The sequence below is a fragment of the Lingula anatina genome, chromosome 1 (genome assembly GCF_051362555.1).
Source record: "Lingula anatina isolate TDL-2025a chromosome 1, LinAna3.0, whole genome shotgun sequence".
NCBI classification, from domain to species: Eukaryota; Metazoa; Brachiopoda; class Lingulata; order Lingulida; family Lingulidae; genus Lingula; species Lingula anatina.
Genome location: NC_141767.1, coordinates 63,992,172 through 64,011,266, shown reverse-complemented (window position 1 = coordinate 64,011,266; position 19,095 = coordinate 63,992,172). Strand labels below are relative to the sequence as shown.

The following is a 19,095-nucleotide window of genomic DNA, read 5'->3' as shown; positions in this document are numbered from 1 at the left end:
ACTTCTGTGACACTTCAGCTTAGCAAAAAGAGCAAGCAAATAATACACATACTGTATCTATTTCTCTATACTTTATCCTATGAAAAATACATATCTGGTCATATTCATACCTGCATATATATTATATATTACATCAATAGCTGGGTGTCTTCACAAGATTTCTGAACTGTCAAAGCTACTGCTCAGACTGCTGTACAGTATGTCACAAACTTCCTGCCTGGGCAGCGACCAACTATAACTCTCCACATCATCAATTTATCCAATGACATTTGGTGTGCCTCTTTTGATTTCATCTGTACATGCCCCTGCCTGTCTAGTTCTTTGACTCACTATAACAAGAGGCAGCCATATGTATATGGTGACCACATAACTTCAACAGGTCTACAATGCAAATTATTTATCTTGTGGTTATGCAGCTTTCATGCACACCTAAGCTGACAATTACTGATGTATTATTACATACAGGTTTATCAGATAATATATTGCCTGTTTTTCCCTGTTGTTATATCCAGCCAAATTAACACATTCAACTGCCAGCCTCCTTGGTACACAGACATTGTTTTTAATACCTCAACTCTGGTTTGAACATGCAATTACAGTTCTGCAAACGGTCCCAAATGTGCATGGGAAACAGATTAATCATCCCCAACAAAGGGCATCATAATATTACCTTAACCTTTCAGTCCTATATGATTAAATAGAGTACAATGGCTGTACATTTCAGCTTATGCCCTATGGGGACACCAGGCCAGACCACCAACCAATTGTTTGCAGAGATTCCTGGGTACCTTTGCATAATATTTCCTTATATTATGATAAGAACCACTCTATGTTAAATCAGGTAAAACATTCATTAGAGGGTTAAATAAATTGGCTGAATATTTTACATAACTTGACCTTTGTTGCTTTAGATTTTGGTAGATACCTGAAAGCAAAACAGGGATTTTTGATTTTAAAGATTGCCCTTGTTTGATGCACTATGCACTCAACTTCTAAACAGATGGTATCAAAAAGGGCATCTACAATATGTTAACCTCACTATCAAATATTACGCACTTTAACATTCACAAAAGCATGACATAACTTAAATCTAGTAAACCAATTTGACTCCACTGGACATTGTTGTTAAGCCAATTTGAAAACCACAGGGATCCAAAATCAAACATTATATCCTAAGTTCATTTCATAAAATCTACTGATCCAAACAAAAGGACCATAAACCCTATACAAGTCAATTAAGGAAGGAGGAAGGAGGGGCTAATGTAATAAACTAAATCTAACACTGAGAAGGACTTGTACACAGACAGAACTTACTGTTTGTGGTAATATAAATCCGTCAAGTAAAAGTACACAGATGAAAATTTATTGCAGCACAAATTGATAACAACATAACAATTAAACTGTCCACAGGGGAGGATCAGATGTGACAATCAAAGGTGCATAATTCAACAAAACCAGCTAAATAAATCAGACACATACAAAGCATTCTAGCTGTCACCTTCCAGCATGACGTTTCTTTGTTTTCTTCAAACTGTGTCATAGTATTACTCATTTACATTGCATCACATCAGCTGTCTTTGTAAATGGACAAGAGCACCCTTGTCACAGTATACATGTATTGTCTTACGTCCATGTCCAAACAGTACAAGGCAGTTCCACACTGTCAACTGGGGAAATGACACCACTGTATCTCTATATTTTCAGAGATGCATTCAGATCAGGATAACTTCGGAAAAGAAATGGACTTAAACATGTCATCACTCAACCACAGTGGTTTAAATGTTAGATTTTTAAGATTTGCAAGGTGAAATGTAGGCTCTTTACATTTTTAAGGGACAGCTGGAGACAAACTTGCTTTTATAATCTGGTCATCTGGCTCGTCTTATTCTGGTGTTTAGAAGTCAGTCCTTGTCTGAACAGATCTCATGATTTGTGGGGCTACATATAGTGATCCAGGGGCCCACTGTGTCCAAAAGGGAAGTCAAACTGCAAAGTGACAATTTATCAATCTTACCCGCATGATTGTCAGATAGCATAAATAAGCATGCAATGTAGACACAACAGGCACAAATTCTGCTAGTTATTGCAATATATTCCAGGGTGAAGAAATAGTTTTGAAACCATCAACAGTAAAAACTTTCATAAAATAAAAAATGAAAAAACAATATGTGTGAGTTCAAATTTATACCTCCACTACAACCAGTGTTTGCCACTTAGGAAAATAAGTTGCTGGTCTGAATGGGGAGCTTGTCACAAAAGGTGCTGGACCAAAGGTGCGACAGGTGGGCATAGTCTACAACATCACAATATATAACCTGGTGCAATGCTTAATTGTAAATTGTGTACATAAAAAAAGCTGATGACATATGTAAAATGGGATCTTTAGATAAATATGGTATATATTTTGCAGTTGCATACATTTTCATACTGATATTTAACCTGTCACATCTGTCAGGGATGAGACCAGTCCTCACTTAAAAAGTAGGAAAATTGACCGGGGGTCCAGCGTACACGAAAGTACAAAAGCTTACAAAAGTCAGAAAAGTCTCATCAGTGATCTGTTCAATGTTTTGGGTTTGAGTCTTACTAAAATTTCTAAATTGATAAGCGCGCCCATCTTCAATTCACAACAAGAACATATTGTCGTTAAGCCTAAGGTATTAAATTTTCTTAATGCTTGAATAAGCATACTTCATTAATGTAATCATATGCACACATTTTTAACCAAATACCAGTACACTGCATTTACACTTAGTCCAAAAGGACTTTGTCCATATTTACTAGCCCAAATATATAATCAGTTTAAATTTAATTGAATATAAAAAACTTCAAATGCAAGTAATAATAGATGGTGATCAGTCTCTGCAAAAAATAGTTACTGGATCACCTATGAAAAACCTTTTTAACAGAATTATCATCATCGTAACATAATTCTGCCCTACCTATGTCTTCCTTTGCCACAGCAATGTAACAGAAATGATGTCTCTATACACACCCACAAAATGTAGGTTGTTCAATAAGACAACCTGGGAATCTAAGCACCTGGCAGACTAAAAGTTTGAGAGCTACCATTTCTGTACACACTGCATTATTCTCAAGGTATTAACACAGCTCATTCCTTTGCCAAAGGACCACCTGTCAATGTTCAAAACACTTCATAGACAGTGCACTATTCTCTGCTCTTTTTATATGGACCTCACCAATAGGCTTAATGACAAAAATGTAAAAACAAAAACCTGAATGCAGACAATGTCTAATTAATGTATCAGATCTCAACTTACTCCATTGTCTTACATTATAGGACTTGAGCCCTTGGAATTAATAAGTCTGCAAACTGTTGCACAGAGTTGAACTCTGCATGTCTGAACACTTCACCATGCAATAATAATGCTGTGTGCCCTTACTCCTGTTGGGGCTATATATATATATATATATATATATATATATATATATATATATATATATATATATATATATATATATATATATATATATATATATCTAATAGGCTTCATCATCTTCATTAAAAACTTCTTAATCTATTACTACCAAACAATTAAAAGCAAGAGAATGGATGCCACTGGTCATTTGAATGGCTATTGTACTTCAAAAGATGTCTGTAAATTTAATGGAAAATAACTGCATCCATGGAAATTCTAAAACTAGGAAAACACTAGATTTTCAGAAAACTGTCATGTTGGTGTTCAGAGAGAATTATAAGATCAACAATAGCAAAATAAGACGGAAAAAAGTTTGAATCATTTGCATCAAAATTTATATAAGGACACTTTTTCTAATCAAATGAAAAGGTCATAATATAAATAATGTTGCAGCATTTACATGCTGAAGGATTTATGTGACTTAAACAATTATCTTTGTCATATTACAAAAAGGCACTGCTATATGTAGATGCTCAAGACTAAAAAGTCACAATATGCAGATCAACTAACATAAACAGGGCAAATTTAAGAACATTAACCAACTAGAGGATCAGAGAGGCGATACCGCCTCTGGATATTGTACCACCAGCTGGAGTAAGCTCATTCGTATGGAAAACCGAAAAAAAGGGGCACCACTACCAGTCTTGTGCTTGACAATGCAATAAACAAGAATTATCAAAAAAAAAAAAAAAAAAAAAAAAACTGTAAAAATGGTCCTATCAATTTTCAAATTGACCTGTATTTTCCTCACATTGATCACTCCTGTAATTTTCTAGACAAAAGGCCTACTGGTTTTCCTCAAAATGTATTATCAGTGTTGCATATTTGCTGATAAAAAAGAAAACCAAGGGGCAACACTGGGCATATCTCTGCTAGTTTTGAAGATATGAGGGGCAAGAAAATATGCAAAGTTTACTTCATGGTGAAAAAGAAGGTCAAAGGTCAATTTCAAGGTCACAGTATAAGACTTCCTATTCAAGTTCAATAGTAACTATGGGCATTTCTTTGCCAACTTTGGAGATATAAAGGCCAGAAAACATGCAAAATACAGTTCATCATAAATCGTAAGTCAAAGGTCAATTTCAAGGCCACAGTTAGATTGCCAGTATATGCTTTCCTATTTAAGTTCAGTAGCAACTATGAGCCTACCTCTGTCAGTTTTCTGAGATATAAGGGTGACAAAATTTGCAAGGTTCAATTTATGGTGAAAAGTAGGTCAAAGGTCAATTTCAAGGTCACAGTAAGATTGCCAGTATATTTCTTCCTACTCAAGTTCAACAGTAACTATGGGCATATCTCTGATAGTTTTAGAGATATAAGGTCTGGAAAATTTGCAAAGTTTAGTTCATGGTGAAAATTAGGTCAAAGATCAACGTCAGGATCACAGTAAATTGCCAGTATTTGACTTCCTATTCAAGTTCAATAGTACCTATGGGCGAATCTTTGCCAGTTTTGGAGATATAAAGATCAGAAAACTTGCAAAGTGCAGTTCATGGTGAAAAGTAGGTCAAAGGTCAATTTCAAGGTCACAGTCAGATTACCAGTATACGACTTCCTATTCAAGTTCAATAGTAATTATGGGGGTATCTCAGCTAATTTTGGAGTATTTCACATTTTATTTTCACCAATGAATATCGAATACTGAACTTTGTGATATAATGCAACGCCTAAGCCGAATCGAAAAAGGAAAAATGGACACCACCTTCTGTGTTGCACTTGATAAGCTCTACAAAATGCAAAAAACAAGAGGTCTCTAGCATTAATGGTTCCAGAATTAGAGAAAGTTTTCAGTTTTGGCCGCTACTCCCATGAAAATGCACCGATTGACCCCAAACTCAAAAATATGAAAGATGACCCAAAGGGTAACAACTACTCATAATATTATAGGTTAGATCTGTGTAGTTTCTGAAAATCAGCAGAAATAAAAAAAATTCGCAAAAAATTAAGATTTTTAGAAAATTTTGGCCCGTTTGACCTTGAAATAAAGGTCAAAAACCAAATCCAAGGGCATATTTGGAATCTTCACATATGACTTTTGGTCAGACTTCTATAGTAATTTTTCCCATAATTCCTTCGATTTGGCAGATATTTGGCATTGACTTTTCAAAAATTTTGACAAGGGTGTGTTTCAACGCGCGTCATGCCCAGGCCAATGCACTGACTGAGACAAAAAGAACAGGGGGTTCAAGTTGAGATTATATGTGACCTAAATCCAAGAGATGGGAACATGGGTCCTTGCAGTCTAGGAGGAGAAGCGGTAACGGTGACTTGTATCCGGCGCCAGTACGCGGAGCCGGCGGAGCCGCAGGAGCCGGCGGAGCCGCAGGAGCCGCAGGAGCCGGCGGAGCCGTACGAGACGGGTCGGGACTAAAACCATGAGTACCGCCAGCGTACACGCTGGTGGTACTAATTATATACCATGATGTGTACTTGAGGATGGGAAATGGAAGGCATTAGATGTATCATGTGATTTTCACCAATTAGGTACAAAGTATATCTGTTTTAATGCAAATTCCTTGTGAACGTTCATCCACAGGCAGATGAGACATTATACTAATGAGCCCTCTAGAAATCAAAGAGTTTATATGCATGGGCCCATGATACCTATTAATCTAATCATGAAAATGTCCGCAGTGGAAATGTATTTTCTTTGGTGTGATCCGTATATTGTGGTAATTAGTAGACAGAGTAGGGGAAAAAGCCACCGTTAATGGCCTTGGAAGCAATTTCCTTTGGGCTGATGCTGACGTAGGCAGATCCTCTTCCCCAGGAAGAGAGTGATAATTGCTACTTTAACCTGAAGGATCATGAAATTCAACACGAACTGCCATTAATTTTCCCTACACGAGTACAGCTATTTGCTGAACACAAGGCTGTTCTCCATGTTTAAATGAACAAATTGTACATGTTACAGAAACTATCTATGTGGTGGAGCTGTATGTAAATTTACTAGCATGTTACAAATGGTTTCCTAAAAAATCTCTATTAAAATGGGATTCACATAATGTCATATACCATTACATACAGTATTATGGATGAAACTTGTTCTTGTGAATGCTTTCCATTCATTAATCATTTTTAATAATTAATTATTTTTAATTTATTATTATTAATAATTTATTATTGCTTTAAAATTAATTATAAATATTATGGACATCACACAGTTGTCATTTATTTTAACATCTTTTTCTCACTGTCAAAATCTCATCTGCTGTGACAAATGTTTCTTTTTTTAACTCTAAATGAGAGTGCTAATGGCAAGGTCCAGTATACAGTTTCATGATGACCACAACTTGTTGACATCACCCATCAACAGAGCCAGTTATCAGATTTTTGCAGGAAAAGCATGCCAAGATGTTTGTTATTGCAGATAAGAAAAATACCTACAAAAATTGTAAGAACTTGCTTCATCTGCTGATATGTTGATGGGAAGGATAGGTCAGACAGCAGCCTGTCAAGATGGAGTACAGTTGAGGAAGGTCAACTTGGTACGTTCTAATATAGTCTGCAAGAACTACAGTCAATAATGATTTGCCTGCCTCTTTAACTCACAAGATGGACTGCAAAATTTCCTTTTAATCAGCATCTCTTTTCTGTCAGTCATAAATCAAATTTAATTTTATTCACTTAGAAATTGAAACATAATACATATCAAACTTTAATAAGCTACTTCATCTGAGCATCAAAGCTTCAGAAGACTAAAAATCATTTGGAGCTAGTGCATTGATCATTGCAAGAATACAAAGGTTGCAGCATAACATTTACAAAACCTACAACTGGGAAATATTAATTTTCCCTGTGGCAATTTTCCAACATGCATATCCACTTAGGCATCATTTAATATCATCAAAATTCATGTCATTATCTTATAAAAACAATTTTTCTTTTTTTTAAGGGGGGGGTTAGGAACTAAAAATTATATGCTTTTTATTTAAAATAAGATTAATAATTGTACAAATTTCAATCTTACTCAAATACGTAGGTGCACACATTTACAATGAATGCCTTCAAAAAGAATTAATTACCTTTTTTCCTTTTTCATGCAAATTAAATATCCACAAACAGTGAAAAACAACGAGCTTCACTTACTTGTGTACATGTGTCACTCACTCAGAAAGTCATATGTAGAATCACTGTTTCACAGCAGTACAAGAGCTTTTGTGAGTCTTGTCCAAATCACACCACACAGGTCAATGGGTCAATATGTCATGCAATAGTCATCACAATATATATTCATCTTTTATGACCATGAAATTCAATCATAAAGGTTGTACTGCATCTCAGATGCCTTTATCTTCAGAAATCAATACCTACTACATTTTTATGACTTTTGTAGTGTGCTGAGAAAGAGAGCATGTGCATGCTTGCACGTTTATGTGTGTGCAGGCATGGTGCAGGTGAATGCATTAGGTTGGAGATGATATATGACAAATGCTTTTTAAAACAGAATTTTACATCTCATATCTTCCACATTGTATGTGATGCAATATGCACAGAAATCATCACCTCCAGCATGATAGCCTTTCTAGCGGTGGTCTAAAAAATGCCACAAAAAATCCATCTAAGGGTCTTGTGATCCTGAAGTGACGACTGTTCACAAAACAATGATAGCTTGTGTATCTTGTTTTTTGCCACAGTTTTCATTGCTTTCAGGGTTTTCTAAACAGTGGGTTGTTATATAAACACATCCTGTAGGTTATTAAACAGAATTTCTTATAAGGAAACACCTGCACTAATAAGTTTTCTGTGTAAGGTTCTCAGTACAAAGCACAGGCAGTTCAACCATCTCATCGAGCCTTGTAGATTTATTTATATGAGTGCAAATATTTTTGCAACTGGAATTTGGTTATAGAAATTAGCCAAAAAAGCGGCTATATTATTTGTAGCATGTCATAAGAATGGATGAAATTGAGATATTTTTTCTGAGAAGGGAGTCTCAAATATGGGTTTTTCTTTTTAAAAAAGGAAATCGCTATAATTTCAAACACGTTAAAAAATTTACAAAATCAATTTTCTTTGGGAATATTTACCCCCTGATAATCTATTGCTCATTTTAATTGTGTAAAATTTGACAGAGGCTTTTTTTCTGCTTTGGCACCTCAGTGTTGTAGTCAAATACTCAACTTATGTTTTTGAATATAAGTGTTTTATAAGGAATTGCTGCCTTTTTGAGGGTATTACACTGCTCAAAGAAGACAGTAGGAATCAAGAAAAGCATTCCAACTGCTTAACAATTCCAGGTATACAATGCTGATAATCAAATCAGACTTACATTTCTACTGAAGAATATACTATTTGATTTTAAAGAAGTTATAAAAACATTTTACAAATGCAATGCAGAAGGTTAAAAAAAGGACAAAGGAGCCCATGCTCATCTCTGCTTCCTTCTGTCCTAAATAGGACCAGACACCCCATTACAAGAAGGCCCTTGACCTGAAAACAATGCCATTAGTCTTCCAAATTAACAGACAAACTTTCCCAAACACAACTGACAATTACAAGACAGACCACAGTTATTCCTTTAAAAACATAGCATGTGCTGCCTTTAATGTCAATTTACCAGTAATAAAACAAGATCACAGCATGTGACAGAGATACGTGAGTTCTACAGTTTACGACAATGTGACAATAATTACGTCCCTGGAAGGAAAAAGAGGCCACAAATATGTGCCTGACATCAAGGCCCACTGAATGCAAGCATACTGCTACTTGACAAGCACTGATGTGCGGCATACCTAACCAACTTAACTTTAACCACAGTATCACTTCAACTTACAACATTAAAATGTGAAATGTGTCTGCCTTAATGATGCTATTGATTTAAGATGCGTCTATACATCTACAACCAAATGACTTACTTTCGATTAATGCAATGTTATGTAATAAGTATATCAATTATTTTGCTTACCTTGGCGAAATCTAGAGGCAGTTCATCCTCTGGGCACTTGAAAATTCCTTCCCTGTAACAAAAAAGAGAACCAAATCAATCTACAGTCTGTATCTTTTTCATTGCATCTATTTATCTTTTGCTCAGAGCAAATGGTAAAAAAATACTAGGTAAGTTGCATGTTTCTTATTTCTTTTTCTTCTACAGTAAAATTTGGGTTTTTATGAACCCAAAATATAATTATTATCAGATTTGTTGAAAGACAATAAAAACATGGTAAAAAAGAAAACACTGGAGCATTTGTTCTTTTTCACATTCTGAAAAGGCATTTCCTTCAATTAACTCTCAACACAGGCGCCTCTTCTGAAAAGTGGAGAACTTTTAACAGGAAATATCAGTAAATAATATATAGCTAGTTCACTGTAGTAAAGCTACGGTGATATAATTTCAGTCTATAAGAGAGACTAATCCATACCTATGGCATATAACAATCCTGTTCCAGCTGCAACTGATGTCTGAGTACATGTATCTAAACATGAACAGCAGAACCTTATTTAGCAACCCCACAAGATGATTACATCTGCTAACCATGAACCTAAAGTATGCAGAAACTGCTGCCACAATGCAGCAAAACATGTAATCCTATTTTTTGAGATACCAACTACAAAAAAAAAATCACCCAACAGAAATTTATGAATGCTTAGATCACAAAAGTGGTGATTTCTTTTGTTCCTTAGAAATACTCACACTTACAAGCACACACACACACACACACATGCAACAGAGGAATACTTTACTCTAATTGTCTTTATCTTATAAAGCAAATAGTGTGACACTTACACACACAATGCATCTCACCTTTATAACAGGCACGGCCCTACTAAGGCTACTAAGCACCAGCTATTATTACAGTCCACAGAATAGTAGGGATATGTACTTGTACCTTATCAAATATTAATTAATTGACAGTATATGGGCTGCTTAATCTACAAAATCCTTCTGGTCTTAATCACTTGGTTTGTTCAGGGCACCTGAAAGAGATTAGTTTAATTGCATTTTTGACAGCAGATGACGGCTGAGATGAGATCAGCCATTCCTGGAACAGCAGGACAGATGGAGCCTCTTGTACAACTCTAAAATCTTAAAATAACAGCATCCAGTCTCTTTGAAATCCAACATAACTAGTATATGTGGGATAGATCAAATAACCAGAGCCCAAAATCATATCATTTTAAGTAAGTTTTTTTTGTAAACCTCAATCAGCTGACCATTGTTAACTGTTGTAATACAGCAGTGGAAGCCAGTATTAGCTGATCAAGTTGTGCTTATCATTTAAACATGAAAGCCACACTGTTATGAAACAGGTAAGCTGTATAACACACAAATGTCAGTGTTTATACAAATATGTTCCTTTAAACAGAAATTTTACAGATTCCTGTAGTGGAAAGTATCTACAGTAAGTATAAAGGACTACATTAAGTACATATCACCTGTAGTGGAAAACACCTACAGTAGGTACAAAGCATTAAATTAAGTGCATATCATGTTATATCATGTCATATGTAAGTATCAGTAATTGTCTTCTTTGAATCAGCTTACCACATGAACCACAAAAAGCAAGGGAATGTCCTGATAATCCAGCACCCTGCCTGTCTGTCTGTGTAATGATAACTGACACAGAGGACTATGTTATTGTTTTTTATTTTAAAAAAATACTGAATAAAAATGCACTTGGAACTTTTTGTAATTTTCTGCTATCTCAATACATTTTCACTCCTTCTTAAACTTTTTACAGTTTAAACTTCTCTCACACACACGCATACACACACACACACACACACACACACACACACGTATACACACACCAGCACTTTGTTGTTTATATTTTGTCCTTAGGAAGTCACAACACACCTTCAGCACCTTGGACTAACTGGCTCTATAATTTATCCTAAAGGGCTTTCTTCTATAAACTTTTTCTGCCATCAAGACAAAATTATCTATCCAGATTCATTAAACATCTTCTTTTCTATAAATACATTTTCATAAACACTTTTCGACCCTACTGTCCTCAGCAGAATATATATTTCCCTTGCCAGGACAGGGGCACTTTAGTACCTTTATATAGAAAATACTCAAGAAACATTTATCTTAATTTAATGCCTCCTTGAAATGTTGACTATGTAAATTTAACAGGTACTTCAAAATACATTCTATTCAGTATTATTATTTCACCATCTCAGGTAACAACAAAGGGAACCTCAAAGCAAATAAATAATCCATTTGCACATATGAAAGCCTAAACACCTCACTAGTCCCTGAGTAACCTTAAACTACACCATCAGAAGTAAACTGTAAATATAAACTGAAGAGTCTGGTTTGAGAAATCGGTAAATTCAAAACTGAACACCTGCAAAAGTTTCACCTGAATTTTTTTTCCCAACCCAAACAAAACATACCAGACCATTGAGATTTGGATGTGGATCTTAAGTTCTTAAATTTCTCAACCTGATACTGAAAAGAAACTTAAAACTTCATTTATTCATAACCTGACAACATCACAAGTTAGTAAGTTAAACTTAATGTAGATCTATGGAACTTAAGCCAAAAACAGCAGTAAATAGATCTCAAAATGTTCAGTTACATCAGTTCCCAGCAGCCTGGCAGTGATAAAGACACAGACATAACATGCCAGCGACTAAATGGGGAAAAGATAACCAAGATAAACTTATGTTACAAATTGTATGCACCAAGCCGGCTGCCTTACTTAACCTGCCTACATTTTTTTCTGAGTTTGGATTTTTTTTTCCGGGGGATTCACTTCTAATATGTAGAAATAAATTTCAACCAGAAATATTTCTAGAAGGGATCCCTTATTTCTAAATCAAATATTCTTGAATGTATGGAAATAAATGAAAAACAAAGATTTTGCAAAATTCAGAAAATTATAGAATGATTGAAACAACATTTTATAACAGATCTGTGCATCAAGATATGGTGACCTCTTGAAAAGTCATCAAAACTTCACTGATAAAGGTAAACTGGTAATCAACTTCCAAGGCAGAAGATAAATACCAGGCAGGTGGAAGTGTCAATGGCATGTTGTGCTTCAGTGACTGACGAAAAGGGACAGCCGCTCAACTGAAACATGGGGTCATATCAGGTCATACAACAGTAACTCTTATTTAGTCAATTTACCAAATGAAAGAACTTCTGTGATCTGATAAACTACATAGCCCAAGTATGAAAATAAGTGCATGTATTTCAGAGTGTGCAATAGGTCAAATTCATGAATAATGATGCTGTACACAAAGTAGCCCATGTTAAGAATTTTGATAAATTAAAGAAGTTAAATGCAGTTTGTTTGTTGTAACATACAGCAGTAATATGTACTTGACCAGTAACTGGCAATTAACTATCATTTTTTTTTTCAAATGACATTGAGTCTGTTTTACATATAAAGGGACTCTTTTTCCATACAGGAAATGTTAACATACAGTTCTTAAACAACATTACATCAGTTGAATATACATCCACAAATAAATTGCATAATCTAACACTCATAAACTGTACTTAATTAACCATTACTTAACAGTTCTAAACTGTACAGAAATATAAATATCATAGGCTGGATTTTCTAATGAATATACTACTAGGGTACAGTATGTAAATTCTAGGTGCTCTCTGTTTATCTGTTGATCATGATGAGTAAACAAGTAACCATTTACACTGTCCCTTCCTATACACAAAATACAAACAGAAATGCTTGCCTATGTTTACTCTAGTATCTGATACCTCACACAGCTTGGAGACCTTAAAATGTCTACTTTGTTTCATAAATCACCTTCTGTAGATCAGATGTACCTGTATACTGGGTATATACAGATATCAAACAAACAATGAAGTGCTACTATGTAGACCACTGCCCTGCCTCTTTGGCCACCTCTGTACCACTGTACCACTCTGCAAGCTCTTTTGTATAGTGATAATAATATGCTTTATTCACACTTTCTACACCAGACTGAGCTTGCGAAAATGTACAGAGATAAAGTAATAGCAATAATATTTTTAAAAAATACATAAATAAATAGAGCTGGTTTGTTGTGTTGAGTGGACTGCACTGTTTCATCAGATTACTGGGAGATCCCCTGGAGAAGAGATTAATAAGGGGATAATCCTTGGGGGAGGAGACCCACTGCTGGAAAGTGCTATGGATAAGGCACATAATATACACATTTACTCAGTAATATTACAACACAATCTAGGAAGCTTTTTGTTTCAATACCAGTCAACAGCACAAAAGACATTCTTCCTGTGTTTCGGGTCAGCAGCATAAGGAATTGCAATAAATTTGTATCCCTGCTGTCTCAACACCAATTTAACTTGAAGTCTTCTTAAATCAAACAGTACTTTTCAGTTGGTTGCATGGACTAAATTCATCACCAGCGAGGGTGATTCAAACAGCTTCACATTGTCCAAACAGAGAGATAGTCTACAGATAAGGCATCCCCTTGACATAATTTCAGTGATAATGTGGCATAACTCCCTGCTGCTTGTTAAATTATCTGCTTATTTAGTCTAACCTTCTGCCTTTGACTTGGAGGACTAAAACTGTGGACCCCACTCACTCTCTACATTTATTTAAATAAACAAGATAAAATCCAAACATCAGACTACATGTATTTGGCCCTAATGATGTGTGCACACACAACAAATGTCAGTTAAAATGTCAATGTTTTGTCCCAAATAATGTATATTCCTTAAGTAACAACACATTGTATTGTTGAAAAATTGTGCTGAAATATCAGAAATGAAAGGAAAGGCTGCTGGTACTACAAATGAACTTGCGAAAACTACCATAAAAACAACATTTAATACATCTAAAGAACTTTGTAGATATTTGACTACAGCTGTCTTCCATACTCAGCACTAGTAGAAATTACAGTAAAGAATACAGCAATGGCTCCTCTCTCCACAAACCCACACCATCCCAATATAAATCAGTGGCATTCCTCTTGCTCCTGCAGCATCTAGTTAGCACTATTGATATAAAGGTAAGAATAACAATCAACACTGGGGCTTGACTCAGGATTCCAACCCAAACAGCTGATTTAGTGAGCCTTTCAGGCACTGAGGTAGCCCTTTTTGCCTAGCAATTAAGTCAGTGTGGTATTAGCGATGGAATAACAAAGCCTTAAATGCATATATCATACAACAGAAACCCTGGCAAAAATCCCTTAAATGCTGAGATAGAAAAAAATGTCTATATCACTGATACAAGTAAAATTCATTATTTATTGTATGTGTTACACCTGCAAAAGTTGTGTTTACCCAATATTTGCATGTGGGAGGAAATTATCTCAAGTATCCTACAATAAGCCTTATGTGTACTCTTGCAAAGCTTCTTTTATAAATTATCCTTTTTCTGAGACAAAGTCTAATTCCTTAACATGCAAAAACATAATGTGGACACCAAATCTCCATGTTTTAACATTAAAAGATGCTTTGGACTGATTGCAGTACAATTTATAATTGTTGAGACAATAAACTAACCAATCAATCTCAATTTGTTTCAGATGTGGTATTTGAGATGGGTTAAAACTGAAAAACAAACAAATAATACTTCAAATTCAGTTTGATAAACATTTAAAAAGGCACCTTCCCTGAGTTAAACAAATTGTTTATTTACATGAAGTGACCATGCAACTGATTTTTTTTCTTTCGATCAGTAAATGAATCTCTCCTTTTTAACATAACGTTAATATGGTGATCACTAAATTCAATTCTTTTATCAGCCCAGGAATAATTCTGATCAAATTCATATTCATAAAGATATATTTACTTGATTTGACCATGTACTATCTTAATACAGAAACAGGTGTCATGCACTCAAGTCTCATAACTGCTTAAAATAATCTATCCATAACAGTTATTCAAAATTACAAAAAAATTTGTAATCAATTTATACAAATTTACTTATTTACTTGTTTTGGGTTTAATCTGCTTCAATTTTCACTATAGTTTATTGGATTAATAAATGCACAAGAATTAACCCATCGACCCTGTTTTATATTAATATATATATATATTAAAGAATCTACCAATAATCAGGCAGGGATGAGACACTACCATCTAGAGAAAAAGTGAAAATATGACATGGGATCAAGGGGACCCTCTGAATAGATATCAGGCCTACCCAACTACCAGACTCGGCACCTACGGATCCAGAATAAACCGGTATATCAGACCACACTACCTTGAAAACGGGTAATGTAGACTGATAAACCGGTTTATTCTGGATCCATAGGTGCCGAGTCTGGTAGTTGGGTAGGCCTGGATATCAAAAATGATATTTTTGGCTTCCAAAAAGTCAAAAATTTGCCAATAGACAGATCATTACTGATCAGGAGTTTGTGCTGCCCGACAGAAGCCAGGTAACAGGTATAAGACAGGATTGTATAGCTAATGTATCCAAAATGTATCCAAAATATAATTTGAAAACAAAATTGGCTTGTCAACGTTCAAAGAAACTACTTTCCGAAATGCTTCAAAACAGAGTTTATCTTAAGTTCAGATCAGTCCAGCACATCCTTACTTTGTCTGGTCTGCAGCTTCTAGTAATTAGAGGAGTGTTTGGTTATCAGAACATGTGTGTCCATGAGGAAACCTAACAAAAATGACTCTAGTCTCCTGTGTCATAATATGAATATTTTAAGTAAGCTCTGTGTATCTGGTAGGGCATTTTCTGCATACCCACAAGACAGAAAAAAATCAATTGTCTAGAAACAGGATCAAGGGGAAGATCTTAGTAAATGACCATATGTCTGAACAAAAGAGTCAATATTATATCATAAACTATCCAATCAATAAGGATTTTAAAGGTGGTTACACAATATTATGTTTGCTTTCATTAAAAGACCAATCACATAAATGCATTTCATTTGCAATCTACTGCAGTTGGTTTCTTACTTGATGTCCTATATGAAGGCCCATTCTCCAAGAAACTAAAGAATCTGCATAATAATAATCATCAGATACATGATCAGAATAACCACAACATTACATCAACACAAACAAATCCACTTATTGTACCTAGAAGGTGGTGATGAATAACTACATATAGTTAGTATGCTATTCATTTCAACCATGATAAACTGTCCTGCTTTCTACCAGGTCACAGTAGTCTTTGTTAAGCACCTTTTAAATGACACAAAACACAGTCAACAGCTGGTATGCTAATGTCCCCAGCAAACTCAGCTGACCAGTCCAAATCAACATGCCCTGCAAATGGTGAATTTCTGCACAAGAGATGATAAAAACACCCCATGATTCCCTTTTTTATCAAATGTCAAAACGATGACTTTAAAGATGCAAAGTAAAAAAAAGTATGCTTAATCTAACTAGGACTAGTTTCTTTTTGTGTTAAACAAACATGATATCTTTAAACATTTTTCAGAGATAACAGATTGTTGTATGAAGTAGCACTGGAAAAATAAGCTTCCTACAATGGTCTAGATTTTTAAAGCAACTTAAAAACACACACAAAAAAAAAATAATGGAAGCACAGGAAACAGGGTTCAAGGTATCACAAAATCAGCAACTGTCCATGGTTGCTGCAGGAAAGGGCAAAATTTGAGATGTTTCTTCCCTTCCAAACTAACCTTTAATTAGGAAGTGCCCATCAGCTGATCTGATACAGTAATCAACCACTCAGAATTCAATTAGCACTGGCAGCAACTTAAATGTCAACTCCATCAAGAACAGACTTCTGATTACACTTTCTTTCTCAGATCAGAGGAAAAGAATCATTTCCTCCCAAACCTCCATGTGGTTGAACACACACTTCTCAGTGTCTACATGACTACATCCATTTTGTTTGGAGAAGATAAGCAAAAAGAGATAAACCAGTAGCGATCCTGTAAATTAATAATTGAATATGATGAATCATATTGTTTTAGTATTGATGGGTGGCAGATATGAAGCTCGACTACCAGTATGTGCTTGCAAACTGCCCCTGGATTCATTGATTTACTTTATGCAGAAATGCTAATGTGGCTACCACTTTCTTCTCCTAGGAAGAAGGCAATCCATCATGTTGATTTCACTTTTATTTGACTTGAGAATAACCTGTAGACTTCACTGCTATGCAGAAAAAGAAAATTAATTTTCACCTCATATGATCAGTTTTTAACGCCATGTATACTTGTAAATATCTAAAAGATGGTGTATTCCCAGGCCTGTAGCTGGGGGGGGGGGGGGGGGGGGGGGGGGTGTTAGAAAGAACTGCCCTGTCAGGAAAAAGTCCATTCTGGGTAAAATTTGATCTAGGTACACAAAGGTTTCATTGGAAAAGGTCCACTTATTCAGAAAAAGAACCCTCCGTTTGAAATTGCTGGCTACGGACCTGATTCCTATATATTCCTATGTACAAAAAGTAAAATGTGGTATGGTATGGTGTGGTATATAGTGGTAGCTCTTTTAAAGGTAAGAACAAATGAAGGGCAGAACACAGGTGATTTAGTGTGAAGGTATTAGTGTATTTGGTCTTTCATTGAAGATGAGACATGGCTCCCGACATGTGTAAACATGATCAAGCTCCAATGGGAATGCTTCTATTATCAATTCTATCTCATGAAGAAACACCATAGACCAAAAGCAACCGAATCAAGTCCCAGACTTCACTTAATATAATAGATGAAATTCAACTAGCGCTAAATTAAGATAAAAATATCTATCCATTTCTGGGTGTATCAGGAACTTTCTTTGGTTCTCATCTTTAAGCTGTAAGCTGATATTGTAATAACAGAGGCTGGGCAAAATCAAGTAGGATCAGGATATATAATCTCATGTTTCTGTAAATGGAATACTCGAAAATGTCATTTCATTGTGGTTGTGTAATGTTGATAATACAATAAAGCGTCCGGTGACACCCACAGAAATATGCCGTTTTACAAGTAAAAGAAAAAGCACCCGACGACAGGGATCGGCTGTGACAATAAAAACGTCCCCACTACTTTTGTGGATTTCATGACTCACCTGTTACAACAATACAAAGGCCGAAATGTACATATCACTTCAGTGCATTTACCTTTCGACTTTGATTTCCGATTAAAATTTTACCTAATGTGACACTGACCACAGGTATGTGGATCCTTCAACATGATGTCCGTTTAGTGGAACACTGTAAATGTGGCAATATAATACATTTTTCGAGAAAATAAAAAAAAATCGCACATGAACTGATAAATGACAACTTTCAAGTCCCAACTCGCCCACGTTGTTCAACCTACCTGAGGTACTCTTGGAGACACGAGTCACAAAATCGGTGGCCACAGACTGTTATCTGGACTGGTTCTCTCATAGGAAGGCTACATAGTGGACACGCTAGCCTTCTGGACACCCTTTCGGTAAAAGCGTAGTCGAGTCCTGGCATTTTCTGGCACAACTTACATCTTCCCCTCACGCGTATAGTATTTTTTGTTGACACTCGGGTTATGGAGCCGTTACCTACAACGCGGGGGTGTTAGACTACTAAAATAATAAAATGAGAAATGTATCCTTTCTGTTAGCACATGTTCTATGCATAAAAAAAGCATCTGAATACATTTCACTTTAAAACAGATTTTATCAATATCTATACAATTTGCTTAACATAGCAACACTTTCAGAATCATCCATCCACCCCTATTTATTAGAAGAGTCTAAATCTCAAAGATCATGAACTTCCGTCTTCAAGATAAGCCCATCCCAATCATACGGTTATAGGACTAA

The 19,095-nt window shown here is 35.4% G+C and overlaps 1 protein-coding gene across 2 annotated transcripts in view; it reads right to left on the bottom strand.

Annotated features, from left to right (window-relative positions):
• LOC106151227 (TNF receptor-associated factor 4) overlaps positions 1 to 18,838 on the bottom strand; it is a 29,202-nt gene extending 10,364 nt beyond the window's left edge. The window contains exons 1-2 of one of the 2 annotated variants that reach the window (XM_013524359.2): positions 18,615 to 18,838; positions 9,349 to 9,400 (exon numbers count right to left, since the gene is read on the bottom strand). In XM_013524359.2, the coding sequence (XP_013379813.2) occupies positions 9,349 to 9,400; positions 18,615 to 18,757 (195 nt within the window). In that variant the 5' untranslated portion in view covers positions 18,758 to 18,838. Of the gene's footprint in view, positions 1 to 110; positions 577 to 9,348; positions 9,401 to 18,614 lie in introns of those variants that run through there. The other variant, XM_013524361.2, reaches the window with a different exon arrangement.
• Between the last annotated feature and the right edge of the window lie 257 nt (positions 18,839 to 19,095).